General features: G+C 47.8%; 1 protein-coding gene across 1 annotated transcript in view; it reads left to right on the top strand.

The window, feature by feature from the left end:
* The window catches only part of CUNH1orf228 (chromosome unknown C1orf228 homolog), a 65,961-nt gene extending 49,600 nt beyond the window's left edge, over positions 1-16,361 (top strand). The window contains exons 7-12 of the mRNA XM_003801195.3: positions 14,930-15,055; positions 15,133-15,205; positions 15,324-15,453; positions 15,560-15,637; positions 15,927-16,008; positions 16,084-16,361. Of these exons, the coding sequence (XP_003801243.1) occupies positions 14,930-15,055; positions 15,133-15,205; positions 15,324-15,453; positions 15,560-15,637; positions 15,927-16,008; positions 16,084-16,202 (608 nt within the window). The 3' untranslated portion in view covers positions 16,203-16,361. The remainder of the gene's footprint in view (positions 1-14,929; positions 15,056-15,132; positions 15,206-15,323; positions 15,454-15,559; positions 15,638-15,926; positions 16,009-16,083) is intronic.
* Positions 16,362-20,172: the final 3,811 nt, after the last annotated feature.

Below are 20,172 nucleotides of genomic sequence, written 5' to 3'. Positions count from 1 at the left end.
TACTTGGGAGGCTGAGGCAGGAGACTCTCTTGAGCCCAGGAGTTGGAAGTTGCTGTGAGCTGTGATGCCATAGCACTCTACCCAGGGGGATAGCTTGAGGCTCTGTCTCAAAAAACAAAAAAAGTGCTTTTAAAATTGAGATTCACATAACATAAAATTAGCCATTTTAAAATGAACAATTCAGGCTGGGCACGGTGGCTCATGCCTATAATCCTAGTAATTTGGGAGGTCCCAGGCAGGTGGTTTGCTTGAGCTCAGGAATTCAAGACCGTCTTGAACAACATCAAGACCCCCATCTCTACTAAAAATAGAGAAATTAGCCAGGTGTTGTGGCGGGCACCTATAGTCCCAGCTACTTAGGAGGCTGAGGCAGGAGGTTGCTGTAAGCTACGATGATGCCTGGGCATTTTAGCCCCAAGCAACAGCGTGAGACTTCATCTCAAAATTTTTGAAAAAGAAACAATTTAGTGGCATTAGTATATATTCACAATGTGGGGAAAAAAAAACACGGCAGCACCCATAGCTCAGTGGGTAGGGCACTGGCCACATACACCGAGTCTGGTGCATTCAAACCCAACCCAGGCCAGCTAAACAACAACTGCAACAAAAAAATAGCTGGGTATTGTGGCAGGCGCCTGAAGTCCCAGCTACTCAGGAGGCTGAGGCAAGAGAATCACCTAAGCCCAAGAGTTTGAGGTTACTGTGAGCTGTGACATTACAGTACTCTACCGAGGGCAACATAGTCAAACTCTGTCTCAAAATTAAAAAAAAAAAACCTAAGGACAGAAAAATCACTAATTTTATGGTAAGCCATATTTTAAATTGTTTCCTTAGCTTCGTGTCCTTCACAGGGTTAAGCAGGGCTACTAGCTCTCCAGTTTTAAGCTGGGTTTTTTTGCCTCACAGAGCCTTATACCTTTGTTTTGCTCTTCTCAGCTGACCTGAGCCGCAGCTTCACTCTTCCTGCTGTGTGAGAGGCCACTTGTCCTGTGTGACTTCACCAACAACAGTCACAAGGCTCTGACACTAGAGGAGACTTTCCCATAATCATCTGCTGGGTGGACTCGGCACCTGGCTCAAGCGGCTAAGGCACCAGCCACATACACCTGAGCTAACAGGTGAGCTGGCAGGTTCGAATCCAGCCAAACAACAATGACGGCTGCAACCAAAAAATAGCCAGGTGTTGTGGCAGCTGCCTGTTGCCCCAGCTACTTGGGAGGCAGAGGCAGGAAAATCACTTGAGCCCCGGAGTTGGAGGTTGCTGTGAGCTGTGATGCCATGGTACTCTACCCAGGGCAACAGCTTGAGGCTCTGTCTCAAAAAAAAAAAAAATCTGCTGGGTGTTTTTAAAAGAAGCACTACTTTCCCAAAATGATATGAACACTCCACTGTGACACTTTATTCAACATTTATATAATGTTTACAATACAGTCCTCCAGGGAGGTTAAGTGGAAAATCTTGGGGAAAAATTTTATTTCTAATGTGCCTGGCCCTCAAAACTTCTGTCTCCTGCCCTTGCCTGTTTCAGCCTTCACTTGGGGGACAGTGGTGGTTGATTCAGAAATCTCAGGAATAGTTCAGAACACCAGCACAGGGCTGGTTGGACTGGGTAAAACTTAGATACCAGTGGAAGACACATCATAGTATTTCCTCCCCTCTCCTCCCCTTCCCTCCCCTCTCCTTTTCTTAGCAAAGGCAAAACCATAGTAATTTTTTTTTTTTTTTTTGGAGACAGAGCCTCAAGCTGTCCCCCTGGGTAGAGTGCCATGGCTTCACTGCTCACAGCAACCTCCAACTCCTGGGCTCAAGCGAGTCTCCTGCCTCAGCCTCCCAAGTAGCTGGGACCACAGGCGCCTACCACAACGCCTGGCTATATTTTGGTTGCAGCCATCATTGTTGTTTGGCTGGATTCGAACCTGCCACCTTAGGTGTATGTGGCTGCCGCCTTAGCCACTTGAGCCACAGGCGCCGAGCCACCATAGTAATTCTTGATGCAGAAACACATATATCGCCATAGCATATAATATTACTTTGTTGCGTGGCTTTAAAAAATAGTGCATAAAATATATTTTTTAATGTTTCAACATTAGGCTTTGAACAGATAAGGTGAAAGTTAACAGGATGTACAGGTATCAGAAGCAGGTGTAAGTGGTCAGGAAGATGCCTGACGCTGGTCTCTTCCTCCCAACAGCGCAACGTATCAAACGTAACACAGAGGCGCCCTGCTGGGAAAAAAGAAAACCGCGGCGTGAAAGCGCACTTCTCACATGTGGCCAGTAGGTGGCAGTCTTGTCTGGAGTGCAGGGAGTGAACGGGGACGCAGGCTTTCCAAGACTCTAGGAGCAAAGAATTAGAAAACAAACTTGGGAAAGCCTTGGAAATGCCTGCGAGAAATAGGCACAGTTCCCAGTGGTGCCATTTCTTTATTTTATTTTATTTATTTATTTTTGAGAAAGTCTCACTATGTCGCCCTCAGTAGAGTGCTGTAGCGTCACAGCTCACAGCAACCTCAAACTTGGGCATAAGCGATTCTCTTGCCTCAGCCTCCCTAGTTGCTGGGAATACAGGTGCTCGTGACAACATCCGGCTATTTTTTTGTTGCAGTTGTCATTGTTGTTTAGCTGTCCCAGGCTGGGTGTATGTGCATTTCTAAGGCTCCTGCTGCTAAAGTAGTACTAAGCCTGCAGCTCCAAGCTGTCTCTTGTTCACTGTGATTCTCTGGGCAAGTCATTTGTTTTCAGTTTCTTCATCTATTCAATGTGGTGATCCAACAGGTGATCATCAAGGTTTTTTTTTTTTAATGTTTCTGACAGGTTGTAGATTCTATAATTTGACATAGTGAGACTCTGTCTCAAATAAAATAAAATAACTATCCGGCCATCATGGTGTATGGCTATTGTCCTCGCTACTCAGGAGGCTGAGGCGAGAAGATTGCTTCAGCCCAGGAGTTTGTGATTGCTGTCAGTTATAACACCACAGCACTCCAGCCAGGGCAACAGAATGAGACTCTATCTCAAAAAAAAAAAAAAAAATTCAAATCTATTCCCTCTTCATTCATCCTCCACTGCTGGACTTCAGGTCTTCATATTTCTCATTGCCCTCTAAACCGGCCTCCAGCGCTCCAGTGTGATGCCCACACACAGTCTGTTTCCCTAGTCCACCAGCAGAGGGAAGGAAATAGAACTGAAGAACATGGGCTTTGGAATCAGTCATTCTTTTTAGCTGTTTGATCCTGGGCAAGCTACTCAACCCTGTAAGTCTTAGTTTTCTCTGAAATGTAAGATGAGAAAACGCCTGCTGTCTGGGGTTGCTGGGTGCTGTGAAGCCCTTCAGAAGCTGGGGCTGTCCTCCCTCTACAGGCTCAGTGCTGCGCCCATGACCCAACACCAGATGTCCCAGCCAGACAGCCCCTGCTTGCCTGGCCATAAATGTGACATGGCACTTCCCACATTCTATGTTTCAGCCCCTCCCTTTTCTCAATGGCTTTGCCAAGTCAAGTGTCACCTTCCCCAAGAAAGCCTTCTCCTGATTCTCTGTACCCCACTCCCTCAACTCCACACCCAGGCTGGCTTCCTTTGTGCTCTCATGGCCCTTATAACACTATATCATAAATGTCAGTTTCCTTTTGGTGTCCAATTAGATTGTGATGTCCCTAAGGTCACTGACTGTATCTTAGACCTCTTCAGAGCCCAGGTACAGAGAAGATGCCCAGGAATTCTTTTGTTGGATAAATGAATGAATCAATGAATAAATCAGCAATTATTTAAATTTAGAACAGTTGGGCATTAATAGAACCACAACCTTGACCAGGCCCAGTGGCTAATGCATGTAATTTTATAGCACTCTGGGAGGCCAAGGCAAGTGAGTTGCTTGAACTCAAGAGTTTGAGAACACCTTGAGTAAAAGCGAGACCCCGTCTCTACTAAAACTAGAAAAACTAGACTTGACGCCTGTGGCTCAAGTGGCTAAGGCACAAGCCACATACACCTAAGGTGACGGGTTCAAATCCAGCCTGGGCCTGCCAAAAAAAAAAACAATAGCAGCTGCAACCAAAAAAATAGCCAGGCGTTGTGGTGGGTGCCTGTGGTCGCAGCTACTTGGGAGGCTGAGGCAGGAGACTCACTTGAGCCCAGGATTTGGAGGTTGCTATGAGCTTTGATGCCACAGCACTCTACCCAGGGGGACAGCTTGAGGCTCTGTCTCAAAAAATAAATAAATAAATAAAACTAGAAAAACTAGCTGGGTATAGTGTTGGGCACCTATAGTTCCAGCTACTCAGGAGGCTGAGGCAAGAGGATTTCTCAAGCCCGAGACTTTGAGGTTGCTGGGAGCTATGATGCCACAACACTCTACCCAGGGGCACAAATTAATTTAGTTTAATTAAAAAAAAAACCACAAGCTGGCTCTGCGCCTATAGCTCAACAGCTAGGGCGCCAGCCACATACACCAGAGCTGGCAGGTTCGAATCTAGCCTGGGCCTGCCAAACAATAGTGACAACTATAACCAAAAAATATCCAGGCATTGTAGCAGATGCCTGTAGTCCCAGCTACTTGGCGAGGCTGAGGCAAGAGAATCACTTAAGCCCAAGAGTTTGAGGTTGCTGTGAGCTATGATGCCATAGCGCTCCACTGAGTGTGACATGCTGAGACTTTGTCTAAAAAAAAAAAAAAAAGAACTACAAGCTTTAGGGCAAAGCTAACCAAAATCATAGTCTCTTGTCGCTCCTTGCTTTCTGACTGAATCTGCTGGGCTCACTACCTAGTGGGACATCTCAAGAGTTGTAACTGCCTATGGGTCTTGTGGAGACATTGGGTAGGGACTAGCACTTTTGCTTTGGATGTAAACAGTGACAGCTGTGAATTTTAAAACTTAATCAAACATGATTCATTGGATAAACCTTCACTTTTCCAAGGAGTTATAAGTGTGCAGATGCATAATTAATAAAATATCAAGCTCTTAATTTAAAGTGAATAGACAGAACTGGATATTCTTCTCTTGGATTACTTGGTCCTATGTGGCTAGAAAATGGTATTTGTAGTCAGGGAAATTTCATAAAGAAATATTACGGCTTGGCGCCTGTGGCTCAAGCGGCTAAGGCGCCAGCCACATACACCTAAGGTGGGGGGTTCAAATCCAGCCTGGACCCACCAAACAACAATAATGGCTGCAACCAAAAAATAGCCGGGCGTTGTGGCGGGCGCCTGTGGTCCCAGCTACTTGGGAGGCTGAGGCAGGAGACTCTCTTGAGCCCAGGAGTTGGAGGTTGCTCTGAGCAGTGAAGCTATAGCACTCTACCCAGGGTGACAGCTTGAGGCTCTGTCTCAAAAAAAAAAAAAAAAAGAAATATTACCCATTCATTTCTACCCTAAATGTCTGCCAAGTCATGTCTTGCTACAGGAAGAGCTCTCCTAGGTTTAGGACGTCCTGGCACAAGGTGCCACCAGCTTGTGCCCAGGAAGAGCCCAGCTGCTAAAGAGAGATGTGCTGCCACTGACAAAGCCAAGCAGTGTCAGAGACAAGGAGGAGCCAAACCACTTGGGCCCAAAAGGGAAGGAAGATTTTTGTAACCGAAGAATAGCAGAACAAGTCAAAGAAACTTGGGGGTTTCAAGCACTAGCTAGTATAGGCAGCCAGAAATATCTAGAGGCTGCAGATTTATCCAGATGAGAATGTCTGGGGGAGACAACAGGGTTTTGGGGTTCTTTTCACCTTCCCAGGACTGGACTCTTGCCCTGCACAATGTCACTGGATTTGTGATTCCCAATTAGCACATCTGTGAGGGGTGGGCAGCTGGGATGGCAAGGGCTGATCTGGAAGACCTGCACAGGAGGAGCAGACAGAAGCAGTGGCTGGAGGGTCATAGGGAGCATCTCTGAATGAAGCAGCTGTTTTTGAGTCAGGAAGGCACACAGAGGAAAGGGCCTACCTCAGAGTCTGTCCCCAGAGTGCCCACAAGCACTGGAAGGGCAAACACAGGGTATCCTTGAAGATCTTCACCTAGGGGTAAATCAGGATGAGACAAAACTGGCGTTGTGTAGAGCTTCAGGACCAGGCCCTCTGGTGTGCCCCATGGCTCTGGAATCTGAGGGGAGGGGATGGTAGGAGGCCCCCAGGATCTGGCACAAGAGCACTTTGGAGGCGGTAGGCTGGCTGTCTATGGGTAGCCTTTCTGTGCCTTGCCTTAGATCGGTGGTTCTCAACCTTCCTAATGCTGCGGCCCTTTAATACAGTTCCTGTGGGCTCGGCGCCTGTGGCTCAAGTGACTAAGGCACCAGCCACATACACCTAAGGTGCTGGGTTCGAATCCAGCCCAGACCCGCCAAACAACAATGATGGCTGCAACCAACAGCAACAAAAAAAAACAGCCAGGCGTTGTGGTGGGCGCCTGTGTGGCTACCTGGGAGGCGGAGGCAGGAGACTTGTTTGAGCCCAGGAGTTGGAGGTTGCTGTGAGCTGTGATACTACAGCATTCTACCCAGGGGGACAGCTTGAGGGTCTGTCTCAAAAAAAAAAAAAAAATACAGTTCCTGTGGGTTGAGAACTGTTGCCTTAGATGGACTCACCAACCAGAATGAGTTCTCTCCCTCCTGCTAAATAAAGGGCACTCTGAGGCCTGGCATAGAGAAGTCCACTGTCCCACCCTGTGACGATGTTTATAGCAGACGGTTTCAACAACAAGAGTTGTTGAAAGTGGCGTGTACAAAACAGGAGAGGCTGCTGTCTCTTTCCCCGGCCTCTTCCTTCCAGACCACTGCTCAATGACAGTTTTCTGATAAGATTATAAATCACCAGCACATGTTCACGTTCAGGCAGCCTGTGTTTGTTTGGAGCAGTGAATTTCCCAAGAGTTGAAAGCAATCTCTTGTGAATACCTGTCCTGTGTGTTCTGAGAATCCACACAGTCCTCTTCACTGGCCCCTTCACCAGGCGCCCTGTGTCTCCATGGTGAGGAAGGGCCACACCCTTCACTTTCCATAGTGCCTGGCTCATATGAAGTGAGCATCCATGGAGTTTCATCCACTTCTGGGCTGACCAAGAAGTATGAGGTACTATCTTCAAAGAGTTGTCTCAAAGTTGGCTCCAGAAAATGGTGGGGGTGGGGTGGAGCCAGGCTGCAGTGGTTCCGGCTTGTAGCCTGCGGAAGATTCAGACCAGAATGGCTGTGTGGCTCAGGGTGGATGAGAGCCACAGTGGCCAGAGCAGAGCCTCTTGGAGTCATCTACCACTAGGCTGGCACTTTCCAAGCATGGTCCTAAATTACCTTACCAAAGTGACCTTTAACCTATAGGAATACAAGATCCAGTCCATTCTTTTCAACACTTAAGGAGCATGCGTTGTGTACTCAGAATTGTTTGAGGCTTGGGGTAGAGATGTGTCAACTATGTTCACTGGAGTTCATACACTAGTGAAGAGACAGGTTATTACTGATGGTACCAACATTCTGCGTCAAGAGAACAGTGCGATGGGGTCAGAGACACAGAAAATCTACTCCTGAGTAGAACATGGAGGCAGCAGGAGAACGGGCCAGAGACAGCTCCCTGAAAGTTAATTTCTAAACTGAATCTAGAAGAATGAATAGCAATACCCAGGTGAAGAAGGAAACCTCAAGTCTTTGAAGGTGGACAAAGATCGTGTGGAATTATTAGTGCCTAATAGAAACAAATGAAAAATATTTCTGAAAGTATCTTCATCCTAGCTCTCAAGTTTTTCCTACAATGTCTAATAGACAAAAAGAAGAAAAAAGGTATGAGGCAGTAAAGAGACAACGGAGGTCAGGCGCAGTGGCTCGTGCCTATAATCATTGTACTCTGGGAGGCCGGGCAAGAGGATTCCTCAAGTTCAGGAGTTCAAGACCAGCCTGAGCAAGAGTGAGACCCTCAATTCTACTAAAAATAGAAAAATTAGCCAAGTTTCATGGTGGGCACCTGTCATTCCAGCTACTTAGGAGGTTGAGACAGAAGGACTCCTCGAGCCCACATTTTGGGGTTGCTGTGAGCTAGGCTGACGCTACAACACTCCAAGACTCTAGTGTGGGCAACAGAGTAAAGAAGAAAGCTGAGTGACTAAACAAGATGTAGCCAATCTACTAAAAATAACAAAATCAATTTAGTTCTAGTTTTATACAAGCAAAATTATAAAAGATATAAAGAGAAATTAGAGTAGTAATTGGGTCGTACTGATACCCTGGGTACCCTAAGAAAAATCACAGTGACCCTAAGATAAATCATCGTGATGACCAGGCGCCTAGCACTCTGTGAGGCCAAGGCGGGTGGATTGCCTGAGCTCACAGGTTCAAGACCAGCCTGAGTTAGAGCAAGATCTATCTCTAAAGATAGACAGGCTTTGTGGCAGGTGCCTATAGTCCCAGCTATGTGGGAGGCTGAGGCAAGAGAATTGCTTGAGCCCAGGAGTTTGAGGTTGCTGTTATGCCATGGCACTCTACCAAGGGCAAGAAAGTGAGATTGTGCCTCAGAAAAAAAGAAAAGAAAAGAAAAGAAAAAGCATAGTGACTATAAATGATCAGCATTATGGGGGGAAAACATTTTCTTCCTCCCAGCTCAGTGCCTGTAGCTCAGCGGCTAGGGAGCCAGCCACATACACTGGAGCTGGTGGGTTCAAAACCAGCCCGGGCCTCCTGAACAAACAATGACAACTACAACCAAAAAATAGCCGGGCATTGTGGCAGGCACCTATAGTCCCAGCTACTTCGGAGGCTGAGACAAGAGAATAACTTAAGCCCAAGAGTTTGAGGTTGCTGTGAGCTGTGATGCCACAGCATTCTACTCTGTCTCAAAAAAAAAAAAAAAATTGGGGCGGCACTCAAATGAGTAGGGCGCTGGCCCCATGTGCCAGAGAGGTGGTGAGTTCAAACCTAGCCCTGAACAAAACTTTCCCTTTACCCATCTTAGGTCATTGCCTGGGGCCCTGCAAATTAGACAGACAAAAGATTAACAAGAGAAAAATAAATTTATTAATTAGTATATCATGAATACACCCTGAAGTATTCAGGGATAAGCAACTCAAAGGGGTGGTTAAAACTTGGGGTTACACAGTATCTTAACAAAAGAACAATAAATTTTGTAGAGAAGTGACAAGACAAAGGAAAAGAACTTTGAGCTTCAAGGGTAGCGAATTGTGGGAAAACAAATAAATGAGGAAACTGATAGTAGATAAGGCTAGTTAGTAAGGTTTGTTTGTGTAGACTCTCCAGTGATAAGGTTTAATCTACTTCCTTGTATTGGAAGGGGATGGAGGAGACATCTTTACAAAGAGAACAAGGGTCTGTTTTTAGGTACATGGGGAAGGGCAGAGAGCTCATCCTATGTCTTTCTGTTTGTTTGTTTGTTTGTTTTTCCAATTGCTTTCAGCTCAAAATAATCTTCTTTTTTTTTTTTTTGAGACGGAGTCTCAAGCTATCCTCCTGGGTAGAGTGCCATGGCATCACGCTCACAGCAACCTCCAACTCCTGGGCTCAAGAGAGTCTCCTGCCTCAGCCTCCCAAGTAGCTGGGACTACAGGCGCCTGCCACAGTGCCCGGCCATTTTTTGGTTGCAGCCATCATTGCTGTTTGGTGGGCCCGGGCTGGGGATTCGAACCCGCCACCTTAGGTGTATGTGGCTGGCGCCTTAGCCGCTTGAGCCACAGACGCCGAGCCTCAAAATAATCTTCATACCAGAGTGGCATATTTATTTGGAGTAGCACTACTCTGAACCCTTCAGCCTCCAAATCTAGTACTCAGGGAAAGCTGAGCAAAATTAATTAAGATTGACAATTCCCAAAGACAATGTCAATACTCTTGCAATTCTAGGAGGGGGAAATATGCCTATTCAATGCCCTGTAGAAATTCAAATTAGATTTCTCTCCCAGAAGTTTAAGTGATTTACCTGGAATGTAATTTTTGTTGGAATGCAAGCTGAACCCCATCTTTCCTGGACCTGGAGCTGCTATTACAGCTCAATCTATGGAGCCAGAAGCACCATGCTCACCTCCTTCTGCCCTTCCCAACCTACCCCTCACTCCCTTATCCTGCTCCCAGAAAGTCAGGGTCTGAGGAATCTGAAAGTTGGCTTTTTCCCTCCTTCTAGTGTTTAGTTCTGGCCAAACCAACAATCCAAGTGAGGGAGGAAGCATTTTTTTCTTTGATTCTTGCTCTCTTATTCTTTCTTTCTCTTTCTCCTCTCTATTTCTCACTCTCTCTCTTTTTTATTTCTTTTAAACAAAGTCTCACTCTGTTACCTCGGCTGCAATGCAGTGGCCTTACAACCTCAAATTCCAGAGAGCTTATCTTGCCTCAGCCTCCCAAGTAAACTGGAACTACAGCTGCACTCCACCATGCCCAGCCAATTGTTCTATTTTTTTAAAGGGACAGGGTCTCACCCTTACATATGCTGGTCTCAAATTCCTAACCTCAAATGATCCTCCTGCCTCAGCCTCCCAGAGCACTAGTATTATAGGTGCGAGCCACCATACTAGGCCTTTCTCTTTTCTGTCTTTCTTTTTTTTAAAAAAAGCATGTCTTTAACTGATAACAGAATCTTCACTGTACTTCTCAAACTTTTATATAGAAGGGAATGGTCTAGGCAGCACCTATAGTTCAGTGGGTAGGGCATCGGCCACATACACTGAAGCTGACAGATTCAAACTCGGCCCAGGCCAGCTAAACAGCAAAGACAACTGCAACAACAACAAAAAATAGCCAGGCCTTGTGGCGGGCACCTATAGTCCCAGCTACTCCAGAGGCTGAGGCAAGAGAATCACTTAAGCCCAAGAGTTGGAGGTTGCTTTGAGCTGTGACTCCACAGCACTCTAGTGAGGGCAACATAGTGAGACTCTGTCTCAAAAAAAGGGAAGGCAATGGTTTAGAAGTTTGCAGGTATAGTAGATGCCAAGTCAAAATATTTTTAAAAGTCTGCTTCCTTAATTATATTTCTTTTTTTTGGAGACAGAATCTCCCTTTTCTCCCTTGGTAGGGTGTGTGGCATCATAGCTCACAGCAACCTCAAACTTTTGGGCTCAAGCAATCCTCTTGCCTCAACCTCCTATCACAACACCTGGCTAGTTTTAGAGACAGGGTCTTACTCTTATTCAGGCTGGTCTCAAACTCCTGAGTTTAGGTAATCCACCCACCTTGGCCTTCAAGAGTGTTAGGATTACACGCATAAGCCACCATGCCTAGCCCTAATATTATATTTCTTGATGTAGTCAGGTGTTTTTTGTTTGTTTGTTTGTTTTGGGGGGGTTGAGACAGAGTGTCCCTTTTCACCTTTGGCAGAGTGCCATCGGGTCATAGCTCACAGCAACCTCAAAGTCCTGGGCTTAAGCAATTCTCTTGCCTCAGCCCCCAAATTAGCTGAGACTATGGGCACCCACCACAATGCTCTGGCTCAGGCAGGTCTCAAACCTGTGAGCTCAGACAATCCACCCACTTCAGCCTCCCAAGTGCTGGGATTACAGGCGTGAACCACCATGCCCAGCACTCTTATTCTAAAAGTTATTTTCCAAAATCTCATAAAGTGGGCAGCGCCTGTGGTTCAGTGGGTAGGGCGCTGGCCCCATATATCAAGGGTGGCAGGTTCAAACCCGGCCCCAGCCAAACTGCAACAAAAAAATAGCCGGATGCCTGTAGTCCCAGCTACTTGAGAGGCTGAGGCAAGAGAATCGCCTAAGCCCAGGACTTGGAGGCTGCTGTGAGCTATAAAGCCATGGCACTCTACTGAGGGCGATAAAGTGAGACTCTTAAAAAAGAAAAAATCTCATAAAACAGATGCTACAGGGAATGCCTAGTGGTTAAGAGAGAATTTGGAATGCTCAGGTTCAAATCTTACCTCTCTGTACTTCAGTTTTTCTTCTATAAAATGAAAATAACATATACACCTAACACGTTGTGAAGATCAAATTAGATAATGTTGTAGTGATTGAATAGTCCCTTGCAGAGTTAATGTTCACTTTTATTTAACGAATTAAGGAGAATAATAGATGTTAAACAGTTATCCAAATATACTTTTCTAGTCTCAACTGTCCATTCACCATCACCTCAAATTCAACATGACTAATGTAATCCCACCTTATACATCCCTGTCCATCCCCCCTCCCCCATCTGCCCAATCCTGACTTTTCAACTCAAGGAGCTGACATCTTCTGTCACAGGTAGAAAAGATCAGGGTAAGCTGGCCAAGGTGGCTCATGCCTGTAATCCTAGCACTCTGGGAGCCCAAGGCAGGTAGATTACTTGAGCTCTGGGAGTTTGAGAACAGCCTGAGAAAGAGTGAGACCCTAGCTCTACTACAAATAGAAAAATTAGCAAGGTGTCCTGGCAAGTGCCTGTAGTCCAGCTACAGGGGAAGCTGAGGCAAGAGTATTACTTGAGCCCATGAGTTTTTGTTTGTTTGAGACAGAATCTCACTATGTTGCCCTCAGTAGAGTGCTGTGGCAGCCTCCAGCTCTTGGGCTTAGGTGATTCTCTTGCCTCAGCCTCTGGAGTAGCTGAGACTACAGGTGCCTGTCACAACACCCAGCTATTTTTTGTTGCAGTTTGGCTGTGGCCAGGTTCAAACTCGCCACCCTCAGTATATGGGGCAGGCACCCTACTCACTGAACCACAGGCACCGCCCCCAGAGCCCATGAGTTTGAGATTGCTGTGGGCTAGGTTGATGCCACCACACTCTACCCAGGGCGGAAGAGAGAGACTCTGTCTCAAAAAAAAAAAAGTTGCTTGAAAGAACTAATTTCCAAACACCCAGTGTGGTGCCAGTACAGAGCAGAAAGGCTGAGTCAACACTGGAATGAATGAACAACTAGACTTAAGTATTTACAGAAAAGCCTTGCGAAAATTCCCTCAATAAATTCTAGTCCCCTCCTCCTTCCTTTTTTTTTTTTTTTTTTGAGACAGAGCCTCAAGCTGTCTCCCTGGGTAGAGTGCTGTGAAATCACGGCTCACAACAACCTCCAACTCCTAGGCTCAAGCGATGATCCTGCCTCCACCTCCCAAGTAGCTGGGACTACAAGTGCCTGCAGGCGCTTGCCACAAGGCCTGGCTACTTTTTGGTTGCAGCCATCATTGTTGTTTGCTGGGCCGGGCTGGATTCGAACCCGCCAGCTCAGGTGTATGTGGCTGGCGCCTTAGCGGCTTGAGCCACAGGCGTAGGGTGACTGGACATCCCGCTTTTGAACAATTGGTCCCACATTCCACAGCATTTTTAAAAAGTTCCGATTTTTGGAAAGAATGCACGAATGGGCAGAACAGGAAGGGAATATATGGTTTTCAGCTGCCATGTGGCTATTTCGCCAGAATATGAGTTTTATATTATTTCTGTTAATTTTATAATGTTAAACTGTAATAACAAATAATTGTTGAGAAGTGATTATCAAGAACTGCTTATCAAAGTTTAAATTGTTGTCAGGCCCTGCCCTGCGGCCCCCCCTCCCCCGCCCACGTTGTCCCGCTTTACAAATGTTAAAATCTGGTCACCCTACACAGGCGCCAAGCCCCCCTGCCCTCCTTCCTAACCAAATCTTTCTCTCCTTTTGCTTGCACAACTTCCTAGCTGTGCACCTTAGACAAAGAGCTTCACCTTTCTGAACCTAATGTCGCAAATGTAAAATGGGGAAGCCAACCTCATTTGGTCTTGGTGAGCTCCAGAGGGATACTTAGCACAGCGCCTCACCTAGGCACAGAAGGGCTCCATACTGCTTAGCGAGAAAGAGCTCTCAGCAGTCGCTAGCCGCCAACATCGCTGCTTCGTGGCTTCTCACTTCCTGCCTCACATCCGCACCCACTTGCTCTGTCTCCCTCTCACCCTGCATCTTTCTCCATCCTGTCTCCTATTATTGTATTTATTTATTATCATTACCATACAATTACTACAAACAGGGTCTCCCTCTGTCGCCCAGACTAGAGTGCAGCAGCCTCATCACAGCTCACTGCAGCCTCAAACTCCTGGCATCAAGTGATCTGCCTACTGGGCTCCCAAAGCCCTGGGATTATAGGAGTGAACCACCATGCCAGACCCTGTCTCTCTTTAAAAACCCGGACCTTCAGGCTGGAGTGCAGTGGCTCACCCTGTTATCCTAGCACTGTGAGAGGCCTAGGTGGGTGGATTGCTTGAGCTCAAGAGTTCGAGACCAGCCTGAGCAAAACGTGAGAACCCTATCTCTACTAAAAATAGAAAAACTAAGGCAAGAAGATCGCTTGAGTCCAAGAGTTGGAGGTTGCTGTGAGCTATGACACTAAGGCACTCAACCCAGGGTGACAGCTTTAGACTCTGTCTCAAAAAAAGAAAAAGAAAAAAAAGGAAAAGAAAAGAAAAGAAACAACCCAGTCCTTCAGGCTGGGTGCAGTGGCTCACGCCTGTAATCCTAGCACTCTGGGAGACCCGCGTGGGTGGACTGCCTAAGTTCAGAAGTTCGAGACCAGCCTGAGTTGGAGTGAGACCCCATCTCTAAAAATAGACGGGCGCTGTGGGGGGAGGGCGGCTATAGTCCCAGCTACTTAGGAGGCTGAGGCAAGAGAATCACTTAATCCCAGGAGTTGGAGGTTGCTGTGAGCTGTGATGCCACACACCCTTCCGAGGGTGAAAAGAGAGACTTTGTCTCCCCCCCCAAAAAAAAGTCCTTCCCTCCTCCATGAAACCTGGATTCTTCCAAGCCAAAGCAGTCACCTCGGTGGGCCCTCTCAGCCTTCCTCTCTGACATCTCTGGGGCACCTCGATGGGGGGCTCACCATCCCTTATTCCTCTGCCCCTTCTGTCCCCTCCTCCTCTTCAACCGAGGTGTGTCGCCTTCTCAGCTTCTCCTCTGCCTTGGAGAGTGCTGGGTAGAACAGATGCTAGGAAGGGTCGGTGAAGAGGACAATGTGAAGATAAGGGACTTGGTTCAGGGGCTCTCAGCTTCCGTGGAGGTAGCGCCTCAGGCGTCTCTGCCCTTCCCCAGCCATTGAGCTGATCAAGGACCTGGTCTACTATGACGACGTGCGCCTGAAGCTGCTCAAGGGCCTCGTGGAGCTGCTGATACCGTCGGTCAAGGAGACATCCAAACTGCAGCCGAAGATCCTCACTGGTACGGCCCTGCTCAGACGGGGCTGCCCGGGCAGCGGAGTGGGACTTCCTGCCTCACTGCCGCTCCTTGCCCCTCAGATTCCTCAGTTCTCCAGCTCGCCGCACATCTGCCCGTGTTCTTGCAGCAGGCCTCGGCCGCCAAGGCCATCGGGTAAGCGGGTAGCGGGTAGGGGGCGGGGGGGTCTGCAGCAGCCAGGCTTGACCCCAGGAGTCGCCACAAACCGAACTGCCTTCCCCCTTCCTACCCTCCCCCCAATCCCCGCTGCCAGGATTCTGGCACACAACGACTTGAGCGTCGCGGAGGAGCTGCTGCACCTGCGCGTGGTGCACGGCTTGATGACCGCCATGGGCAACATGGACCACAGCAACAGCCAGCGGCTCGCCAGCATCACGCTGGAGGTGCGCGCCGCGGGCCGGGGCCGAGCGGAGGTGCGTGCGCGGCGGGGCGGGGCGGGGCGGGGCTGGCAGACACAGTCACTCAGCGCCTCCGGCCCGCCCCCCTCAGTACTTTGTACAGATGTTCCCGGTGGTCGAAGAGCACGTGCGCAAGTCCATGGGGGAGGAACTCTACCAGCTCTTCCTTGTAAGTGCCACCCCCACCCCGCCGCAAACGCAGTTTGGTGCCCCCGCTCCCCGCCCGGTGCACGCTCACCAGGGAATGGACCTGGCCACAGCTACGGGTGGAGGGACTGCCCTGGCCTGGGCTCTTCCTCTTCCCTTTCCTGTCCTTTCAGTTGGCTGGGAGCCAACCCCCTATCCACACTCCCACTCCCAACCCAACTCCCTACCCCCCAGCATCCCTCTGTCCACACCCAACTCCAAGTCCCGACTGCCCCTACACCCTAGCCAGGTCCCCTTGCTCCTGTCCTCAGAGCAAGCCTGAAGACTTGTACACGAAAATAGACAGCATTCAGGCGGACATCTTGGCGGCCAATAAAGTCAATGTTACGAAAGGTGAATGCGGAAGGAGGGGAGCTGGGGCACAGGTGCAGCCGGCACCTGGCTGGTGCTAGCTGTTCCTGTTCACAGCATTGTACCCCTACAGCAGAGCCTACAGCGACTTGACCTCTGCGTTTGACCGCCGCGGAGATGATCAGATGGCCTACCTCACACTTTACCAGAAGAAAGATGAGGAATCAAAGGAATAACAGCCCTCGAAGCAAACCAGGAAAGCCAGGCAGGAAGCCTGGGGCAGGAGCTTAGTGAGAGCTCAGGGGATTCTACTTGGCCTTAGGTGGGAGGTTGAGGTTTAGGCACACCAGTGAGGAAGGGAGAGCTGCTGGCTCAATAAACAGTCTTGATAGCTATCTGTTCTGTACCTGTGTGAACGGGAAAGGGAGATCAAATGAGAGCTATAATGACAGATCAGGGTGCCTGTGCTCTGCTGGTTAAAAAGCAAGTCCCAAGTCTGATGAGTTTCAGCTACTCTAGATATTGAGGCCAAGAATTGCTTGATCCCAGGAGTTCAAGGCATCTGGGAGGCTGAGGTGGGACTAGCCCTTGAGCTTAGGAGTTTGAGACCAGCACAAGCAAACCAACCCCATCTCTACTAAAAGTAGAAAAATTAGGCCCTGTGTGGTGGCTCACACCTGTAATCCTAGCACTCTGGAAGGGTGGATTGCTTGAGCTCAAGAGTTCAAGACCAGCCTGAGCAAATTCGAGACCTGGTCTCTACTAAAAATAGAAAAACTAAAAAAAAAAAAAAAATAGAAAAAATGAGGCAAAGAGGATCTCTTGAGCCCAAGACTTGGACAGTGCTGTGAGCTATGATGCCATGGCACTCTACCTAAGGCAACAGCTTAAGACTGTCTCAAAAAAAAAAAAAAAAGTTCAAGACCAGCCTGAGCTCTACTAAAAATAAAAAAACTAACTGGTGTTGTGGTGGGTGCCTGTAGTCCCAGCTACACAGGAGACTGAGGCAAGAGGATCTCTTGAGCCTAAGAGACTAAGGTTGCTTTGAGCTATGATGATGCCACCGCACTCAGAGTGACAGAGTGAGACTCTGTTTCGAAACAAAGAAAAAACAATTAGCAATTGTGGGTACCTATAGTTCCAGCTATTCAGGTGGCTGAGCCAGGAGGGTTGCTTGAAACCTAGGAATTTGACATTGCAGGGAGCTAGGTTGATGCCACAGCACTCTAGCCTGAGTAAAAGAGTGAGAAAAAAATAAAATAAAAATGAAAAAACAGGTCTGGGCAGCACCTGTGGCTCAGTGGGTAGGGCGCCAGCCCCATATACTGAGAGTGGCAGGTTCGAACTCAGCCCTGGCCAAACTGCAAACAAAACATAGCCAGGTATTGTGGCAGGCACCTGTAGCCCCAGCTACTTGGGAGGCTGAGGCAAGAGAATTGCTAAAGCCCAGGAGCTGGAGGTTGCTGTGAGCTGTGATGTCATGGCATTCTACCGAGGATGATAAAGTGAAATTCTGTCTCAAAAACAAAAACAGGTCTGGAGGGAAGGGTTGTTGCCATATCAAGGAGTCTGTCCACCTGTTACCCAAGCCAATCAGGGAAGAAGCAGATGAGAGATACAGTTTCATTTTTATTTACAGAAAAGCCAACAATTCTTTTCTTTTTTTATTTTATTTTATTTTTTTTGAGACAAGAGTCTCACTATGTTGCCCTTGGTAGAGTGCTGTGGCATCACCGCTCACAGCAACCTCAAACTCTTGGGCTTAAGCAATTCTCTTGCCTCAGCCTCCCAGGTAGCTGGGACTACAGGCTCCTGCCACAATGCCCAGCTATTTATTTATTTATTTGTTTTTATAGTTGTAGTTCTCATTGTTTGGCAGGCCCAAGGCCAAGTTCAAACCCACCAGCCCCAGTGCATGTGGTTGGTGGCCTAGCTGCTGAGCTACAGGCACCGATCCCCAACTTTTTCTCATTACCTGCTTTGCTAAAAACCTAGGCTGAGCCACCATCATCTCTCCTCCATGATACTCTTTCCGCCCCCTCTCTTTTCTATATATATAGCATCCAGGGTGGTCCTATTAAAGGTCAGATTCTATCACTCTGCTCAAAACCTTGCAGGGCTCCCCATTTCACTGAGTAAAGTTGAAGCTCTTACTATGGGCTACACAGCCCCTAGGTGATTTGGTCTCTCACCACCTCTCTGAACCCTTCTGCTTCTCTCTTTCCTTCACTCTGCTCCAGATACACTGGCCTCCCCTGCTAGTTCTTGAAATTGACAAACAGAGCCTGTAATCCTAGCACTCTGAGAAGCCAAGGCAGGTGGATTGCTAGAGCTCAGGAGTTCTACTAAAAGAAAAACTAGCCGGGCATTGTGGCAGGCACCTCTAGTCCTAGCAACTTGGGAGTCTAAGGCAAGAGGATCTCTGGAGCCCAAAAGTTTGAGATTGCTATAAGCTACAACAGCAGGCACTCTACCCAAGGCAACAGAGTGAGTCTCTGTCTCAAAAAGAAAGGAAAAAGAAGGAAGGAAAAAGAAATTAATTGACAAATAAGCTCTTGCCTTAGAGCTTTTGTACTGGGTGTTCACTGAGCCAAGAATCTTTTTGTTGTTGTTGTTTTGAGACAGAGTCTCACTTTGTCATCCTTGGTAGAGTGCCATGGTGTCACAGCTCACAGCAACCTCCAACTTCTGGGCTTAGGCGATTCTCTTGCCTCAGCCTCCTGAGTAGCTGGGACTACAGGCCCCCGCCACAACGCCTGGCTATTTTTTGTTGCACTTTGGCCAGGGTTGGTTTTGAACCTGCCACCCTTGGTATATGGGGCTGGTGCCCTACCCACTGAGCCACAGGCACTGCCCTAGGCCAAGAATCTTAAATCTTATCTTACATATTTATGGACATGGCCAATTTCCTCACTTTTTATTCAAAGTTCACCTTCTCAATGAGAGCTACTCTTTTTTTTTTTTTTTTTTTTGCAGTTTTTTTGGCCAGGGCTGGGTTTGAACCTGCCACCTCCAGCATATGGGGCTGGTGCCCTACCCTTTTGAGCCACAGGTGCTACCCTAGAGCTACTCTTTTTGACAGAGTCTGCATTACCCAGGCTGTGTGCAGTGGTGCTAACAGCTTGCTCACTGCAATCTTGACCTTTTGAGCTACTTCAGTCTCACAGGTAGCTGGGACTACAGGCATGTGCCACCATGCCCTGCTAATCCTGCTAATATTTTATTATTTTTTGTAGAGACAGAAGTCTCCCTGTGTTGCCCAGGCAGGTCTCAAAGTCCTGACTTCAAGCAATCATTCTGCCTGGGTCTCCCAAAGGGCTGGGACTATAGGCATGAGCTACCATATGGGGCTGAGGGCTACTCTTTTGTAAATTTCAATGCACACTATGTCCCTTTATTCTCACCCTCCCCCACCTTACTCTACTATTTTCCTATAACATTACTTTATTTATTATATTTATTATCTGTCTCTCTCCAGAACACCACAACCACCTGGTTTTTCTGTAACCATCTGTAAACTCCACTAGCGCTAGAATATTTCTTCTTAAATTTTTTTACCCTCCCCTTTCTAGGATATTACTTTTATTTACTAATAATATCCTAAATGCTTATGACAATGCCTAGATGTATGAGTCAGTGAAGGAGGAGACTGTACTGTGAGGTAATTGTCCCCTAAAGGAATTAAGTGGCAGTAATTCTCCAGGAAGCCACAAGAGGGCATCACCAACTCGGATAGTGTTGGTCTAAGGCAGCCCAGCTGTCTACAAACTGATTTTGAGCCTCAGCTTCCCTCTGTTCAGACCTAGGGATAAGGGAAAAGTTAACTAAGTAGTTACATAGGGGCGGTGCCCCTGGCTCAGCTCAGTAGGTCGGGCGCCGGCAACATACACTGAGGCTGGCGGGTTGGAACCCAGCCGGGCCTGCTAAAAACAACAATGGGGGCTTGGCGCCTGTAGCTCAAGCGGCTAGGGCGCCAGCCACATACACTGGAGCTGGCAGGTTCGAATCCAGACCGGGTCCGCCAAACAACAATGACAACGAGAACTAAAAAAAGAAAAAAAAAAAATAGCCGGGGATTGTGGTGGGCGCCTGTAGTCCCAGCTACTTGGGAGGCTGAGGCAAGAGAATTACTTAAGCCCAAGTGTTTGAGGTTGCTGTGAGCTATGATGTCACTGCACTCTACCCAAGCGACAGCTTGAGACTCTG

Source organism: Otolemur garnettii, unplaced genomic scaffold, assembly GCF_000181295.1.
Source record: "Otolemur garnettii isolate 467f Iridium unplaced genomic scaffold, OtoGar3 scaffold00202, whole genome shotgun sequence".
Taxonomy (NCBI): Eukaryota; Metazoa; Chordata; class Mammalia; order Primates; family Galagidae; genus Otolemur; species Otolemur garnettii.
Note: the sequence above shows the minus strand (reverse complement) of the source record. Positions and strands in the feature narration are given on the sequence as shown.